The 19,320-nt window shown below is 36.6% G+C and overlaps 1 protein-coding gene across 6 annotated transcripts in view; it reads right to left on the bottom strand.

The window, feature by feature from the left end:
- Positions 1–3,115: 3,115 nt before the first annotated feature.
- Positions 3,116–19,320, bottom strand: part of LOC128219689 (RNA-binding protein FXR1-like) — a 43,123-nt gene continuing 26,918 nt past the window's right edge. For 2 of the 6 annotated variants that reach the window (XM_052927608.1, XM_052927609.1), the window contains 9 exons: positions 18,479–18,646; positions 16,618–16,696; positions 16,092–16,201; positions 14,955–15,041; positions 13,126–13,351; positions 10,357–10,527; positions 9,924–9,977; positions 9,341–9,454; positions 3,116–8,108 (listed from right to left, as the gene is read on the bottom strand). In XM_052927608.1, the coding sequence (XP_052783568.1) occupies positions 7,615–8,108; positions 9,341–9,454; positions 9,924–9,977; positions 10,357–10,527; positions 13,126–13,351; positions 14,955–15,041; positions 16,092–16,201; positions 16,618–16,696; positions 18,479–18,646 (1,503 nt within the window). In that variant the 3' untranslated portion in view covers positions 3,116–7,614. Of the gene's footprint in view, positions 8,109–9,340; positions 9,455–9,923; positions 9,978–10,356; positions 10,528–13,125; positions 13,352–14,954; positions 15,054–16,079; positions 16,202–16,617; positions 16,697–18,478; positions 18,647–19,320 lie in introns of all 6 variants that reach the window. The other 4 variants (XM_052927604.1, XM_052927607.1, XM_052927605.1 and 1 more) reach the window with 3 other exon arrangements.

The raw sequence follows: 19,320 nt of genomic DNA, 5'->3' as shown, positions 1-19,320 counted from the left end.
ATGGCATATAATGGTCATCAGATAGGAGGATAGGTGAAATTAATTAAAAATGTCCATCAGCGCTTGATGTTAAAATTGTTATACGTTGCAAGCAAATAAAAGTATTTAGAATGTTTATTTTGTCTATTCTATATACGTGGCAGATCAATGGTCTACTGGCAAGGCACTCGACTGTCAATTCCATGTACGTGGCAGATCCATTGTCTAGTGGCAAGACACTCGACTGTCAATCTAGGGGTTGCAGGTTCCATCCCCAGTCTTTCGGGAGGAACGCTAAATTGGGGACCCATATGTGACAGTGCTGTTGACTCGCAGGTACACCGTCACTCGACCAGAGTTGCTTTTACCGGTGTTACATCTTGTCTGTGCTCTATGCGCCCATGGATGAATTTCCTGGTGGCGTAAAAATTTAGCGTACCTCTCTCCATTACATTGTTTATTTACCATCTGAACATGTTTACATTTTTTTTTTGAGAAAACTCATTTGGAAAAAGTCCAGATTCTGCTTACATTCAGTGGGAAATCATATATGCTCTTACTGATATTTGAGCTAAGTGTTTGAACTTATTTTATGTTGCATTATGATGAACTCATGGGATAAATGCGTACATGGTCAGTTAGTCTATCCCTTCCATTTAACAAATCACAGATAAATAAAACAATGAAAACTGCAGGGATCCTCTTGACATTCGCCTCTCCATCAGAACCGATGTTGGCAGGTGGGGTAAGGGGGGGGGGTGTAATTATGGTTTAATACTACATTTGTCTCCAAAGCACATAATCAGACCATATGTCCAGGCCAACCCAGGGGTGTTTAGGGTTGGGAGTTTGTTTGGTTAAGTTTTCTATCGAAATCCCGCATATATATACATGTTTTAAGGGCTATTTTAAAGACGTTAAAAACACATAAAAACAAGAAATGTTGGTTTCGGATCAATAATTGAAGAACGCCTAGCCCTTTGTAAACAGGTTTGCCATGACAAGCTGATGAACTCTATTGATTTTTAGGTCAGTGGGTTAAAGGTCAAGTCGTGGAAGACTTGAGCTGATAATCCGTTTTTGACCAATAACTGAAGAATGCAGGGACCCATGAGCCGTGTACTAGGCAGCTTGATCATCATGAACAACAGATATAACCTATCGACTTAGAAGTCACTGGTTTAAAGGTAAAGGTCGTAGTGACCTTCAGCTGAAAATCTTTTTCAAACCAATAATGGACGAAAACTCGTTTACGGTGATCTCAAACTTGGTAAGCAGTTTGGTCATTTCGAGTAGTTAAGCGGTCAGTTTAAGTTTAGTGGTCAGTAAGTATATGTTAAGGTCGATAACTGTTAAAAATTTCGGCCAGCATAACCTCATACTTGGTTAGTGGATTACCAGTATTGATAATGTAAACTAGGATTTCTATACGGTAAACATGATAAAGTTACTAACCAACCTCATTCATTAAAACAATGACTCAGTGCATATTCCCTTTAACATAATTCATTGTTCTTTTCATACCATATTTCCCATTCTGCATATGAACACATAAATAAGTAAGCATGGGAAGTCACTAAGCATAACGGCATATGTGTGACACCTTTCAATGACAGAGTTACAGAGTGAACACAAAAGGCTATAAATTATGATTTTTGACCTCCACGGCGGGCCTTGACCTTGAAGGTGGCTCAGGCTGGAAGGTGTGAATAATTGAGCCACCAATCCTTTCTTTTCGTGGTTGAGAAATGGCGTGGACACAAAAGGCTACATGAACTTTGACCTCCACAGCGGGCCTTGACCTTGAAGGTAGCTTGAGGGGGTGAATAATTGAGCCACCAATCCTTCCTTTTCGTGGTTGAGTAATGGCTTGGACACAAAAGGCTACATGAACTTTGACCTCCACAGCGGGCCTTGACCTTGAAGGTAGCTTGAGGGGGTGAATAATAGAGCCACCAATCCTTCCTTTTTGTGGTTACGAAATGGCGTGTACACAAAAGGCTACATAAACTTTGACCTCCACAGCAGGCCTTGACCTTGAAGGTAGCTTGAGGGGGTGAATAATTGAGCCACCAATCCTTCCTTTTCGTGGTTGAGAAATTGGTGGACACAAAAGGCTACATGACCTTTGACCTCCACAGCGGGCCTTGAAGGTAGCTTGAGGGAGTGAATAATTGGGCCACCCATCCATCCTTTTTCGTGGGTGAGTAATGGGTGGACACAAAAGGCTATATGACCTTTGACCTCCACAAGAGGACATGACCTTGAAGGAAGCTTGAGGGAGGGAATAATTGAGCAATCAATCCTTCCTTTTCGTGGTTGAGTAATGGCGTAGACACATACCGGGGACTAAAGAAGCCTTTTTTCCCCCTGAACATGATTTGGAAGTGACGATTGCCCCAAAAGGGATATTTGAGGTATTATGAAAAGGGTCAATAAGTAAGGAAAGTTATTGATGCTAAAATGTGGCTATTGCTCAATATTATCTTATATTGTATGCGCCAATATGCAGCATTAAATTATGATGTGTGACCTTCACCTTTTTGGTAGATATCTCTTCTCTTTATCATGTCCTATGAACAGGTATAATATCTTCTTAAATTGTTTCCACTAAACGAAAACATAGTATTAGCTAGCTACAAGTTTGTGGTGCAGGCCTATATGCCAGGACTTAAAACCATGACCTTTGACATAAAAACCTTGGTTTTCTGTGTGACATGCCACCTCATCATTGTGAACATTCATGGCAAGTTTTTTTTTTAAATCCTATGATGAACGGTTCAGATACACTGAAGCATATACACATAACCGCCAATTTCTGACAACTTATTCAAGCTCACCAAAAGCGGACTGAACAAAAATGTTATTTGAATTATTTGGAAGCAGTATAGCCTATAGCTTTTCTTGACAAGGGAGTACACTACAACAGAAAACATCCATAACAATGAGAGATTATCCAGAAGTCGGTCAACGGTGTCAAGGTCATGCGACAATTTTTTTTACCAAAAAGCCCAATGATTTGATCGCCAGTCAGGTTATCATAACATAAAAGATGTTTTTGTAGCCAGGGTTCCTTTTTCGTCGCCACGGCCTATCGGGCTACGGTTTATGTCACACACTGTACCATACTACATAATTCATCGAGAATTCAGATTTATTCCATTAATGTTTATAAACAATAAATAAAAAGTCATTTGTTTCCACTTTAACAAGTTTTTTAGGAAGGTTACAATGTAGTTTTATACTCTCAAACATTTTCATTATAGACAAAATGCAGAAATAGCTGCACTGCAAAGTTTCTACACAAATCATAAATAATAAACATCACAAACATTAACATATAAACTGAACAACCTTTACCATCTCAAAATTTGAGTTAATGGTTACATTTTTAACAAAAAAACATCATGAATCTGCATAAGGCCAAAAAATAATGTGGTTTCAGTTACCCAACCAACCATTTTGCTACTTTTGTTGTTGGTATTTTTTTAAGGGACTCGCTCATGTTTTTGGCAGCAAAATTATTTTCCCCGGTTATGCATCTGAAAACATTCATATTAGAACTATTTTACTTGCTGATACAAAAATTGCTGATAAAAATCCTCAAGCATAAAAAATATTCTGATATTAGTCGGAAGCCAACCTCTGCAAAGTCAAGGAAACAAGAGATGTTTGTGAAACATTATGCCCCCTGAGCGCCAAGTTGCCAGAAATATTTGGACAATTGAATGAAATATGCATGGACTGAAATGACAGCTGATTTGTCATTGGATGCATATGAGGCAGGTCATCTACTGGTCATACCTAATCTTCATGTCAAGTTTGATGACCATAGGTCCGGGAATTGTTGAGTTATCACTCGGACAAGCTTTGGTCTTCCAACAGACCGACCGACATGTGCAAAGCAATTATATAACCCCTCTGCTTCGAAGGGGGGCATAATTAAACTAGATGTTCACTGAAAACTGATACTTCAACTCATGCATTTAGTGACATATAAATTTCTACTGTCTACTATATAAGAAAATAAAATATGGACAATCAGAAAACCTTTTTTCAGCTTACAGTCACACTGACCTTGACCTTTGACCCACTGACCTCAAAATCAATAGGGTTCATCTGCTGGTCATGACCAATAAGCCTACCTAGTATGAGGTCCCTGGGTCAAAGCGTTCTCAAGTTATTGATCGGAAACCGTTTTTCATGTTAAGGTCACACTGACCTTGACCTTTGACCCACTGACCTCAAAATCAATAGGGTTCATCTGCTGGTCATGACCAATACACCTACCAAGTATGAGGTTCCTGGGTCAAAGCGTTCTCAAGTTATTGATCGGAAACCGTTTTTCATGTAAAGGTCACACTGACCTTGACCTTTGACCCACTGACCTCAAAATCAATAGGGTTCATCTGCTGGTGATGACCAATACACATACCAAGTATGAGGTTCCTGGGTCAAAGCGTTCTCAAGTTATTGATCGGAAACCGTTTTTCATGTAAAGGTCACACTGACCTTGACCTTTGACCCACTGACCTCAAAATCAATAGGGTTCATCTGCTGGTGATGACCAATACACATACCAAGTATGAGGTTCCTGGGTCAAAGCGTTCTCAAGTTATTGATCGGAAACCGTTTTTCATGTAAAGGTCACACTGACCTTGACCTTTGACCCACTGACCTCAAAATCAATAGGGTTCATCTGCTGGTCATGACCAATACACATACCAAGTATGAGGTCCCTCGGTCAAAGCGTTCTCAAGTTATTGATCGGAAACCATTTGGTATTCCTACCGACCGACCGACAGACCGACCGACCGACCGACCGACCGACCGACCGACATGTGCAAAACAATATACCCCACTTTTTTCAAAAGGGGGCATAAAAATAGAAAACTGACAACAAAACCACACGCCCACAAGGACTCATACACAAACATAGAAACTCAGCCTTGAAACATTTTGTTGAAAAGCCTTACTAACACTATACAAAATCGTGGACTTCAAAACAATGTTTGAACACGTATCAACATTTGCTGTAGGGTTCCAGCCGTCAGCATCTTGGTTGGAATGATTTGCTACACTTTGTTTCGTCCTACAACAAAAAGTTAATTTTACAAAAACATGAGTGAGTCCCTTTGAAATTATCAATGTGGCACTATTATTTGATTAAGTGATATGGCTAACATGCTTTGCAGTACTTTTTTTGCAACACTTATGTCAGAATGTGTATGTATGTTAACAAAACAATGATATACATACTTTGTAAACAGGATTCCTATCTACGTAGCAAGTTTTGGTCGGGATGTAAGAGTAACAACACTATTTTATTATCCTTTAGGGCTGTCCCAGTAAAACATGAGGCGAAGGGGAAAGGCATTTATTTTCTTAGTAAATGGGTGGGTGTCTTTTCCCTTATTTGGATTCAAAAGTGGTCAAGTTGTTTCTGTTGGGAGGGGGGGGGGGTATAATTTAGAAGTGCCTTACCCCCATGGGTTATATGTTAAAATTAAATAGCCCAGATAAAATTAATCAAAAACAGAGCTTTTTCAGCAAGTATTAGGAAGAGGCCTACTCTAGCCTTTTTTATGGAAACTTTAGCGATTTGTTCCATGAAATTAGGAATTAAGACTAAGAAAACCGAATCCTTAGTCATATATCAGAGGTGAATTTCAAAGTTTGCCTCTCTTGTCTTCTTTATTCATATAATTTGCTAAATTCAATAATGTGTCCTTTTATGAAGCAAATAAGAATGATTGCCATTTCTGCAAATTGGAAAGTAGCCAATTAGATTGACCTCTATTACAGAAGGTGAAAATACATGTATAGTTATGAAACTGTTAAAAAACTGTCTCTGCCTGCTTCATCAAAATAATTTCTAGTGCATATATTTTCAATATATTTTTCATTTAAAGAAGATAAATCAAACATTCTTAACGACATTCTTAACAACATACAGCGAAATAAAATAATTTCTACAGTCCGCCCAAGAAACCCATTGAGGTGACCAATGCCACATCATTCATATTACTGAAAATTCTGTGCGAAAACAGGCCAACGAAACATTGTAGTACATGAATATTCATATTCCACCGAAAATTTTCTGCTATTTCCATATTGCCTAGGGTGTGTCTTAGGCATCCAATCAATCAGCTGGATTTCTCCTCATTAATTATTCATGAGGTCAAGGGTATTCAATAAGTTATGAATAGAATGGGTTCTGAGGTGTGTCTTAGGCATCCAATCAAACATCTGGATTTCTCCTCATCATTTATTCATGAGTTTAAGGGGTATTCATTAAGTTATGAATAGAAAATGTTATGCAGATGCAAGGAAATGCAAGAATAATGGGTATGTTTAATAAAATGGTGACAAAATATAAATCAGCAGTATGTTTTTTGGTGTTTACCAAGGAATCTTCTTATTTGTGCTTTTTACACGACTCAAAATCCAACAATTGTTTGCATACGCCGAATTACCCCAGGTGGACTGTATATCAATATATTTTTACTGTATAGATGATCAGAAAAAATGTATTTTAAATACCAATTGTGGCATTTTTTTTTGGTCATACCGATTTTCAGAAAAAGTGTACAAATGAAAATTTGTTGATTGTTTTTAAACTAGGAAATATTAAAACAAAAATAAGGTAACAAAAACTAGACATTCCGTGTTTACACACATGTAACGTGAACTAGTGACCAGCATGTACTCCAACCTCCATTCAAACACAGAATTTGCATATGTTTTTATATTGGTGGAAATACTGTTTGCTTTTTTACTGCTGTAGATGGTTTTATATTCCCGACTTCTTTTTCCGAGTTTATTTCTGCGAGTTCTGAACTTGTTTGCTTAGTTTCGGCTGTCAAAATTTGAATCGATAAAATAAATGGATTAAATCGCGAAATTCACAAAAATAAACCCTCAGGAATAAAAAAGCAATCTACAGCTACAGGTGGATTGGTTTTTCATTGACTTTGGCAGTAATGCCTAAAAATTTGCTATTTCACACAATTTTGTTCGAAATCTTTCCAAATTCACCAAAATTGTGGGAAACGTGTTATTTCCCACTCCATTGATGGAATATATCTACAGTCTATTTATAACCTTATACATACAAAAAAATAGAGAAATGGATCACTGTTAAGAAAATAAATCTAAGAGTCATGCAAATCTGGGAATTGTTTACTCCAAATCACTCCAAATTGGGCACTGTTTGTCTCCATTGGGATGAAATTGTTGCCTCTTGAATGGTAAAATGTCTATGTAAATGTATAATCTCCTTCAAAAGAATCATACAAATACAGTCCTTCTCCAGATGTTTTCAAATCATTGTCATACTTATCGTGCGAAAATGCCGGTCTTTTCGAATCTCTTGGAAGCCACTGTTTACTGTCCTTGTGTAGTGCGAAATGTCAATAATCGATTTTAATGTCATGTGATCGGGTTTCAATGTCATAGTAATTGGTATGAATCAAGAACAATACAATCACCATATTGTAATTTTGGCATCATACTAATCTACTGCAATCACGAATCAAACCAGAGCATAATTTCTTTCGTTATTCATTGCAATCAATATAGCCGTAACTGATCAAGTGGGCGTTAGTGCCGTCTTTCATCTTATGCTCCTGGCCTCTACTCTCCGTTGACCACTTGCTCTTGTTTCCCTATCGACCCAGTTTGGGCTCCTTTACCTCCCCTATTATCCCCCTCGTTTCCACTGTGAGCCCCACGGGGAGGATACCCATTCTTTGCGGGTTGCCGGTTTCCCATGGTTCGGCGCTCCCGCTGATCTCTTGGTGCTGGCCCGCTCGATGACCCACTTGCACCTTTTGCCACGCCAGAACCTGTTCCCTCTCCACTAACAGCCTGACTTTCTCCACCATTACTGGGCCTTGAACCAGACGCAGCATTTCCAACTGGTGCTGGGGAGCCAGACTTCCCCTCAGGCCTATTTCCTGTGGATCCTCCACGTCCTGACCCAGGCTTTCCACCGCGTGATGGTGGAGGGAAGTTTGACACACTGGTGTCCGTCTCTGTTCCGGAAGCAGCGCTACTATTCCCACGACCACCAGGCCTTGTGCGACGTCGCCGCGGACGACGACGGTCATTTCGACCATCACTGAAATCTAGAAAAACAAAAACAATTAACATAACTATCACAGAATGTGATTAACACCCCTGCACGCCCAGAGACGTAAGGAAAATATTGGTATTGTTATGTAACACAAACTATCACCAATAAGGCTTATATGGCAAAACATACTAAGTTCAGAAGGATGATATGACCTTGACTTCGAAGGGAGGGACACGGTTCTTGTGTGCCTCATACTATGGTGGTCACTTCTGCCTAATAATTTTAAAATCCAACATTGTATGACAAAGATATGGACCGAACACAAACTATTATCAGTTAAGCTTCTATGGCAAAACTTAGTGACCTTGACCTAGTTAAGCTTCTATGGCAAAACTTAGTGACCTTGACCTTGCAGGTGGGGAATTAGGTCCTATAAGCAAAAAATTCTCATGCTTTAGTGGTTATTTCTACCAAGTAATTCTAAAATCCATCCATTAATGAGAAAGATATGGATGAAACAAAAACGGCACAGGCGGACAGACTGACAGACGTTACCATAAGCATAGTCCCAACCTCACTGTGTGAAGCAGATATATAATATTGAAATCCTGCTTAATAATTTGATTTTTTTCAATCTTTTAACATTACCAGAGATGTTTGTAAAACATGAATGCCCCCTAATGGCAACTAACTAGTCATTTCACATTAAACATCCGTGGTGTAGTTTATGGTTATGAACAACATCTCTTATGAGTTTGAGGATAGTAGGTCTAAGCATTCTCTTTATATTGTTTGGACAGAGTGTATGTGTTCATGGTCACTGACCATAAAATTTGACCTGCTGACCTTAATATTGGCTATCTGCAGGCCATGACTAACCTCCCTACCAAGTTTGAGGACCTTAGGCCCAGGCACACTAGTATCAATATGACATGCATTATGTGTTCAAAGTTACTTTGATAGTGACCTTTGACCTTAAAATATAGGTCATCTGGGCATCATGACCAACCTCACTTCCAAGTGTGAGGACCTAAGCCCCAAGCGTTCTCTAGTAATCAATTGCACACAGTTTGTTCAACCCACTGACCAATATGTGCAAAGCAATATACCTTCACTTCTTCATAAAGCACATTCATGCATTAATTGAGACAAAATTTACCCAAACATCTTCCTAAAATACCTAAATCCCTTCTTTTTCAATGCAAATTCATATTACATAGAGCAGATTTGTAACCTTGTATGGAGATCATCCCCTCTGTCAATTGACAAACAAAAAAGACGTACCCTGGTCTTGGCTTGTAACACTGGCATTATCCAGGACAGTATCATCATCGTCCGCAACCCTCCGCCGAGACCGGTCTACACGCTCATCGCGATCATCTGTGTCGTATGATGTGGCTGAAAAGTCAATGCAATTAAGACATTTATATTTATGTATTATACACATTCAAGAGTAACAAATAGATTCTAATCCCTGGTTTTCCTTGTCCGAACCCCTATTTCACATTTTTAACCTGTTTAATACGAGCCGCTCAAATGTTGTTGTTTTTTCACATTTTTTGATGTTTAAAACTCCTCCGCTTAACATTGCGCATTTGAAACAATTACGACAATTATGATTAAACTTTCGACTACTGTACCTGTAGTTTTTCATATAGATATTGGCAAAAATAGTTTCTTTCAAAAGTTATTGATCAGAAATGAAAGTGTGACTACGACCCGTATTACCAGACAAAGTGATCTCTGTGTCTGCCATGATAGGTGAAAAGCAAAAAAAAATCTAAATGACATTCAAAATAAATGCACATAGAAGATTTTCCTTTTTATCCCTGGAAATCATCTATATATGTATATTAAAGTCACTTACGTCTAAAGCCATCTCTATCCCGTGGTGGGTAGCGTGAAAATCGGTTATCATAATCTGTAAGAAATAATTACACTTGAAACATTATATATGCAATTAGTTATAAGTGTATAACACTGAACATTATAATCTTCAGAAAAACATGTAGAAATGTTATAATTTAGCTCTAAATCACCTGATAACAAAATATGCAAACGTCCTGTTTCATTTAAACTTAACAGTAAATTTCTTTTCTAGTGCTCCCATTACAGTAAAAGCACTTAAACAAACTTAAAATAATTCTAATATCTTTGACATTTATGAAGACTTAACTTATAAAGCTACAATCTCACAGATTGACTGTTGTGACGACTTTTTTTTTATCTTTAAACGAGTCAATTTTTGTGTAAAAGAAGAAAAAAAATTGCAAGAAACAAAGGCAATTTAATTCACCCACCTGAGTTCCTGTGGTATCCCCCACGAGCCCGCGGTCTCCGCCCCCCTCTATAACCGCCCCTGCCACGGGAACTGAGCACACTATCGGTGAGATAACCCTGCTGCCTGCGTTCCTCCTGCATAACTTCACGGTTCCAGTCTCCAACAGCTCCGCCATAATGTTCATTGTCATCTAAGGGAAGGGGTGAAAATGGATATTGAAACAGGGGTTGTAACCGTATTTCTTTACTACATAGTGCTCCAACAAAAACAGATCCGATGCAACAGTAGATTTGCTGCCTCGCGTAAACATTTGTGATATAGGCCAGTGGTCGAAATTAGCACAAGCCCTCAAGCCCTGTACTGGTAAAATGTCTTCCGGGCATACTCAAATTCTGCATTTTATATAGCAGGGCTTGTTCAAAAATTTGATGCCAAGCAATAGTATAAGAATTCGGGCTTGTTCATCCAAAAGTCTAATTTCGATGACTGAATATTATAGGTAATTGCATAGAAAATCTGCATATTAAAAACCATATGGACTTTCTATGGCAATACTTCTATTGGTTATGTTTTTCTATTTTAAAACGGATAGAATTGTTTTGATTCAGGTCATTGGATAATGCAAAAATGCTGTGCAGCGGTATTGAATAGAGCGCTTTAGTAAAGCAAAAGTTTGCCTTCACATATATCAAGACACTAATACTTTAAAGATGCACTATTACTCCCAAATAAAATTTACCGAAATAAATACCATTGTTTATATATACCAGAAAGGTTAAATAAATGTAAAAAACAAGAGCTGTCACAGTATATGACGAATGCCCCCGATTGACCTATGAACAAGGTCAGTACATGAAAAGTTATTCTTGCCTTTACATGTCAAATACATATGGCAAGTTATTTTAAATTGCCTCTAAACATAAAAAAATACCACCCATAGTTGACAACCGACACTACTATGTCCTTATATATGCAGCATTCCATTGTGAATAAACACCCAAGTGTGACCTTGACCTTTGAGATAGGGACACGGGTCTGTCATGCGACACATCGTCTTGGTATGTGGAACACATGTGGCAAGTTATTTTAAAATCTGTCCATACAAGGGAAAGTTACAGCCCAGACACGACAACTTATACTCTATGTCCTTATATGCAGCACTCTGTTGTGAATAAACACCTAAGTGTGATCGTGACCTTAGTGGTAGGGACACGGGTCTTGCACGCGACACGTCATCTTAGTATGTGGAACACATGTGGCAAGTTATTTTAAAATCTGTCCATACAAGGGAAAGTTACAGCCCGGACACGAGTTATTGAGCCGGACACACGGATGGACGGAAGGACGGACGGACGGACGGACAGACGGACGGACGGTGCGATTTTAATATGCCCACCTTCGGGGGCATAAAAAATGGTTCTTACGAAGGATTCCAAGTTTAATTTGAAAGAAAGGTGCAAAAAACATGGTATTTCTACCTTATGAGACGATAGTAAATCACTTTAAATCTTTTAGCATTCACCAATTATTTAATAATTAAGAGTTTTTCAGCTATTAAATACACGGTTATAATATTGTTATCAGTAATTAATGTTTTCCATAACTGCATTATTCAGTAAGTATTTAAAGATTTATCACTCAAAATTGATCTTTTCATACATATGTATGTACTGATTTTGAATAAGAGTGTCACTTTAAACAAAGGGAGAATAGCCCCATATATTGATCAGTTTAAAGGGACACACTCATGATTTGTAAAATGTACTCTTTTTCTATTACGCAATCAAGTGTGGCAAATCATTAGGAGTGTTAAAACTTTGATAACTTAGAGAACTTAGTTCCAGCAACTGCTGGAACCCTTTAGCAAATGTTGATATTTGCTCAAATATCGTCTTTGAAGACCATAATTTTCAATAGCGATATTAATGGCCTACAGCGATTTTGTTGTCGTATGATTGGCTGTTTGACATTATCATGTGATGTTATCAATGTATTGTTGTAATTTCCAAATATCCATTTGTTGTATAAGTCCTTGTGATTAATGCTTCAGTCTTCCATTTTTTTCTTGACTTTACCAAGGTGGGTTCACTAAACCCAAAATATTTTTTTATCTTTTATATATGCAATTTCAGTATCATAGAGTAAAATAATGATAAATAGTGTTTTCAGATGCATTACCGGGAAAAAAACATGAGCTAGTCCCTTTAAAAACAAAACTGGACAATGTCTTAACTTTGTTTATCTCATTTAAAAGTAAAACTTAACCTCTATGAAACTTGTTAAACAATTTTATCAAAAATTCACATTGTACTTAGAATTTTATCCGTTTTAATATAAAATACTGTTCATTTTATTTCAAAGCGTTAATTGTTTCAAATATTCTAAGATGACTCCATAGGAATAAATATTCATTTAATCACTTAAATATAATGTTCAAACCTGAGAAGACCACCATGTGTCCTATTAAGTCAACTAGTCAGGGTTAAAAATTGTTGAAAGTCCAAATCCCTAAAATTTATACTGGAGGTCCAGGCCAAAGCCCCTTTTAAGCTCCCAGGTCGGAAGTATTCTAAGAGCCAAAAATTGCATTTAAACAACTCTGTACTAGTTGAACACAGTAAAAACAAATAAAAAAAAATTCTTGGAGACAAAAATTTCCTCGAAATCAACAAATCCAGGTAAGATTCCCACCCTTAAAACTTTCACAGCACAAATTCAAGCTTGTATGCAAAACAACTTCTATTCAATTTCTATATTCTGTAACAAATTTTACAACCCTGTCACCCACCTCCGTATCTGTCCTGATATCTGCGTGGATAGCCCCTTCCTCTACCCCTCCCCCTTCCACCACGAAACCCTCCCCTCCGGTCACTATCCCTGTCGCTAGAGTATGGGTCCATACTGTCCCCACGGCGGTCCCGTGGGTTGGGGTAATATGGGCCTGACTGAGGACCGGCAAGGGTGCGTAACTGCTGGTCGATTTCCAACTTCTCCTGGCGTAGTCTCTCAACCTCCTACAGTCAGTAAGTAAACAAACATAACCATAAGATATCCAATAATCAAATAACCTTGTCACTTCTTTAAGTCATTGGTAATAATGTCAACTTATGATACCCTTGAACACCATTATACGTTTGGTAACATCAGTCTGGTCCATTTATTCATACCTGCAGTATGGATGTATCTAACATTCACATGTCAAAAATTATAATTGTTACGATCATGTTCATGTTTCGTCTAGAAACACATATATATATAAGAGATATTATGATAGGACGCTATTCTGGTGACCTGTACCACGTCAAGTTTGGTGTGTAAACACGTGTCTCGACAGAATGATACATGTTTACTCACAGAACGAAATGTGATGCAGGTCACCAGAAAAGCGTTTTATCGTAATATTCCATTTATTGTATACCTGCATATCTAATTTTCATTTTTATTTTTTCCGTTTCAATTTGATTAAAATTTACCGCCATCTGTCAAATGTCAAGATATGGAATGGCTTGCGCGTATGAATGTGTTACGTACTTTTGTGTATCAAAGTCAAGGGAGGCCACTCCAGCGAAACGAAGTCAGAAGTTACAGAATTCACTTAATTGACCAAAATATTTTTTTTATATCTTAGCAAAATTAACAAATTGCTGATACTAAAACAATTATTAAATGTCACAGCATAAAAAACAACAACAAAACGGTACTTATTTACAAGTATAGTACACTTCTCGTCATTTCCTGCAGATGTAATGCGGTCATTTTGAACAAAGTGAACATTCGTGGGATTTTTTGACAATCATTTTATGCAGAATTGAGGGAAGTTCTTAAGTGACTCACTTTTTCTATTTAGTTGACACAAATTCGCGTCCTTCTTTGTATTGGCGAGCTGCTCATGTGCATGATAATGCTACAATTTATGAACTTCGAAATGGCAGTCTAGATTATAGATTATGTTGTCTGCTTTTTATTTTATCAAATATGCCCATTACATCACAACCATGATGCGTTTTTTTTTATCCTATTTGCTCAATAAAGCCAAAAACAATTTAAACTGATAATATTCAAAACATGCACTCGTCAAACATATTTAAAAAAATAAAAGTGAATAGAAATGGTTCTGTAAGTCAGATTGTTTAAATCCTTCATCTCTAACAACAAGTCAATTTATTTCCTATCAGTTTAAACTGATTTGTTTCACAACCATAACAGTTGAACCCTGTTGGCATGAACACGCTTTGCTCGATGGCACTAAATGGATGTTAAGGACCTAATTCTTTATACTTAAGGTAAGCATTCTGGCTTGCTCAAAATTTCCAAGGCTCGAGGTATTTTCGTCGGTCCATAGGAGTTCAAGCCAGCGATGATTGCCTGTATATTAATCAAGTTCATTGGCACCATGCTAAGAGAGGAAGTTGTCTTAATGTTTAAACTTATTTGTGTTACAATGATTGTAAGACAAGTTAACAATGCTGTTAGAGAGATAGAATTGTCTTGTGTTTTGGGGTAAACCAGTGTAGCCAGAGAAAGCGTTCTTGTCCGCTTGGATAGAATTCTAAACATTTACAAAACAGTAAATGGAGATCAAGTAATGAAGGTCATTATTTCCTTTTTCATACATACCCGTAGGTGGTCCAGGTTATATTCCAGTAGTATCTGAGCGTTGCTGATATTTTCCACGGTACCCACAAAGATGAACGGCACCTGCCCCTGTAAAGGGTCCTAATAGGGAGATAAAAACACCACATGCTGTGACATAAATAGTGAAAAAATGGTATTTTTGGATGTGTTAAAGCCCTGTTCTATTAGGGAAATTGTCAAACGACATGTATTGAAAAAAAACAAACTACGTTATGGTTTATGGAGTATCTGTCTTTTAAATTTTCTTGTAATCAGAGAGTGAAAGCTGAAGCATTTCCCAGTCAAACACACGGGCATTACTGGACAAAAGTAAAAGCCAATGTTATGGACCTATTTAAATGTTCTATTTTACTTTGGCAACATGTGTACCAAGTTTCATTGAATGTCTAGAATGGTTTTGGAGCTATGGCCAAGTTTGGAGTTATTGCACAATATTTAATTTGTAAAAAAAATTTGGACGTTTATAAATCAAGCTTTCAGAAAACCAGGGAGATGAATAGTCCCTTAAATGTATTTTTTTTTAAATATTTCTATCAATCGTTCACAAGGGCTATTGAAAAGGTATCTATTTCATTAAAAATTCCCTATATTTTGCCTAATACCTTTTCATGTTAACAAAGTTTGGCATTCTTCTGGTCAATACATTTTTGAATATACCGGTAAAGACTTCTATATTAACTACAACTACTTGTCATTTTTTTGTCAACAAAGGGATATCACTTAAATACTGCAGCAAGAGTTATGCACCTTTCTATGAAAACATAAATCTAAACCATGTTACTGGTTACTGGTCACATGTGTACTGAGTTTCATGTAAATAACTTGTTGAAGCAGTTTTTGAATTATGGGCTACTAATAACAAGGCCAAAAAATAGTCAGGGTTATATCCTTTTCAAAAACATGTAAGGTAGGTAGACTTTTTATTAGGCTTTATATAAGAATGTTATTGTAATCATTGCAGAATGGTGCTACAGTAATATTCTGTATAAAGCATTAAAAGTTTCAAACTACAAATTTTAACGCACACAATATTTTTTTTAATGCCCAATACCAAGGGTATAAAAATATCAGAGAAGATCAAAAAGAGTAAGTAAAAGTTTCGCATACAGAAGTGTCTACCTCTTCCCGCGGCGCATCCCTCTCGTTATCCCCCTCAATTTTCACTCGCACTACACCAGATTTGTCAACAATGTCTTGAATATTCTTGCCATTCTTACCGATCACCTTTGCTAAAATAAAAACAAGGGACAATAAATTCTAAAAGCTTCTTTATACACATTATCTTTGACATCTTTGCATAATATTATTGTATTTTACTAGACATTTAAATTTGTCATCAATGTCATCATTGAAATTATAAAAAAATTGCTAACTCATTTACTGCCTGTTTATAATCTTCTACATCTCTCACCAGAAGATAGCCTCCTACAGCTGAACCTCTGATCCCAACAATGATTTTATATTAAGAATGTGATTTGAATCAGATTATCATGTAACAGAAGCGCTTTAGAGTTCATATTGTCTCTGGCAATTGTCTCAAAGCTCACACGAAGGCTAAACAATACCTTCAAAAAACAGACATGCTGACCATAATTCAAAGACCACCATATTCAGATTAACTTCATCTTATCATAATAATACTGACCCACAAGGTCCCTGGGGACCTGGAAAGTGTCCTCTGCATACTCTAACATTGCCCGCGCCCGCTTGCATGCTTCCTCTGACTGTAAGGTAGTTTAATCGTATTTATTTGTGTATAATATACACATGCCATTCAATTCATTATGACAAACAATATTATCATACAAATGGGTGGGCCACAAGTTATAACAACATAAGAAAATGGCCCTCCCTGTTAACGTTTTGAAATTGATTAAGATCATGACCATGACTTTCTAATGTAAGTTGAGCAAAATGCTTGCCTGATTTGGATGGGATTTAACAACATTGTCAGTAACTATAAAACTTTGACATTTAAAAAATATACTTACTTTAAGCCTATCACCATAATGGTAAAAATACCATGACAAAAGCTTTTTGTCTTTACCCAAAGTAACAAAAACATGGCATGCTGATGCCAATTGTCAATATGTATTGTTAATGTCAACATGTGTACAAGGTTTCATGTCCTATGTAATGTAACTGTTAACATGTGTAATAAGTTTCATTTCCAATGTAATGCAACTGTTAACATGTCCTAAGTTTCATGTCCAATGTAATGCAACTGTTAACATGTGTCCTAATTTTCATGTCCTATGTAATGCAACTGTTAACATGTGTCCTAAGTTTCATGTCCTATGTAATGTTACTGTTAACATGTGTCCTAAGTTTCAAGTCCAATGTATACAACTGTTAACATGTGTCCTAAGTTCCATGTCCTATGTAATGCAACTGTTAACATGTGTCCTAAGTTTCATGTCCAATGTAATGCAACTGTTAACATGTGTCCTAAGTTTCATGTCCTATGTAATGTTACTGTTAACATGTGTAATAAGTTTGTAAGTTTCATGTCCTATGTATTGTTAATGTTAACATGTGTTCAAGGTTTCATGTCCTATGTAATGTAACTGTTAACATGTGTACAAGGTTTCATGTCCTATGTAATGTAACTGTTAACATGTGTAATAAGTTTCATGTCCAATGTAATGCAACTGTTAACATGTGTCCTAAGTTTCATGTCCAATGTAATGCAACTGTTAACATGTGTCCTAAGTTTCATGTCCTATGTAATGTTACTGTTAACATGTGTCCTAAGTTTCATGTCCTATGTAATGCAACTGTTAACATGTGTCCTAAGTTTCATGTCCAATAAAATGCAACTGTTAACATGTGTCCTAAGTTTCATGTCCAATGTAATGCAACTGTTAACATGTGTCCTAAGTTTCATGTCCTATGTAATGCAACTGTTAACATGTGTCCTAAGTTTCATGTCCAATGTAATGCAACTGTTAACATGTGTCCTAAGTTTCATGTCCTATGTAATGTTACTGTTAACATGTGTCCTAAGTTTCATGTCGTATGTAGTGTAACTGTTTACATGTGTCCTAAGTTTCATGTCCTATATGATGTAACTGTTAACATTTGTACTAAGTTTCATGTCCTTTGTACTGTTACTGTTGACATGTGTCCTTATTTCATGGTCTTTGTTTTGTTAATGTTTACATGTGTTCTAAGTTTCATGTCCATTGTATTGTTACTGTGAACATGTGTACTAAGTTTCATGTGATATGTAGTGTAACTGTTAACATTTGTACTCATGTTTCATTTCCTTTGTATTGTTACTGTAGCCAGGTGTAATAAGTTTCATGTCCATTGTATTGTTATTGTTTACATCTGTATCAAGTTTCATGTCATATGTAGTGTAACTGTTAACATGTGTACCATGTTTCATGTCAACATTTTTCCAGTTATGACCAAAGTTTCTGCACTACAGAACCAAGGCAATGCCAATATTTAGCTCACTTTTATGTCTTTAAAAATTCGAACAACCCTTAAATCACAATTACCTCTCCGTAGACTTTGAACGTACAGGTCTCCTCATCGAGATCAATATTAGTCACGCCCTCTACGTGTCGTGCCTGCTGAATGTTAGCCCCATGCGTCCCTATCGCGAGGCCCATCAAGGTGTCCTCCACGCGAAACTCCTCCACATGGCCACTCTTTATCTTTGTATTCTGTTGGGAATATAGAACAAGTTTCAACATTGTATTACAGTGTCGAAATGAAATCGACAATTAAATAATATTCTTTTAATATGGAAATCACATTTTTCATAAATTGTATTTGATTTGCAAAATGTCTTTGATTATAGACATTTGGTATTACCGATTTTACTATATTGATAGTATTTAAGTAAACATATGTAACCCTATGCCTGATTGCTTTCAGTGGGAACTATAAAGGTTGTATCAATAAATATAAATTACCATCCCTTTTTAAAACTTTGCAAGCAAGAAGTTGTTGTTGTCAAAAAATCAATAAAGCAGAATCATCTATTTTTTCTAAATTATAATTTTAAACTGTTTCATTTTCCTCAAATATGAATATTTTCTCTGGCCTGTGTTCAAGTTTTTGAACCCAGATGACATCATCGCCAAGGCTAAGACTATACACTGACATCTTAACATTGAAACACAACCATTATTAGCTAAAAATGTTAAAATTATACCTCGCAAAATTTGGCAATCTACAGTATTTCTTCATTTTTTGAATTTATTGTATCATGCTGGTCTTCTGATAATAATTTCAAAGACAAACAAAAATCTTTCATTTATCAAAACAATCATAAATTTATGAAATAAATAAAAGGATTTCAAACTATTTAGTTCAAACACTATTATGTATCATC

The sequence above is a fragment of the Mya arenaria genome, chromosome 15 (assembly GCF_026914265.1).
Source record: "Mya arenaria isolate MELC-2E11 chromosome 15, ASM2691426v1".
In the NCBI taxonomy this organism is placed as follows: domain Eukaryota; kingdom Metazoa; phylum Mollusca; class Bivalvia; order Myida; family Myidae; genus Mya; species Mya arenaria.
The sequence above is the reverse complement of the archived record's forward strand: the minus strand, read 5'-3'. Positions and strand labels throughout refer to the sequence as shown.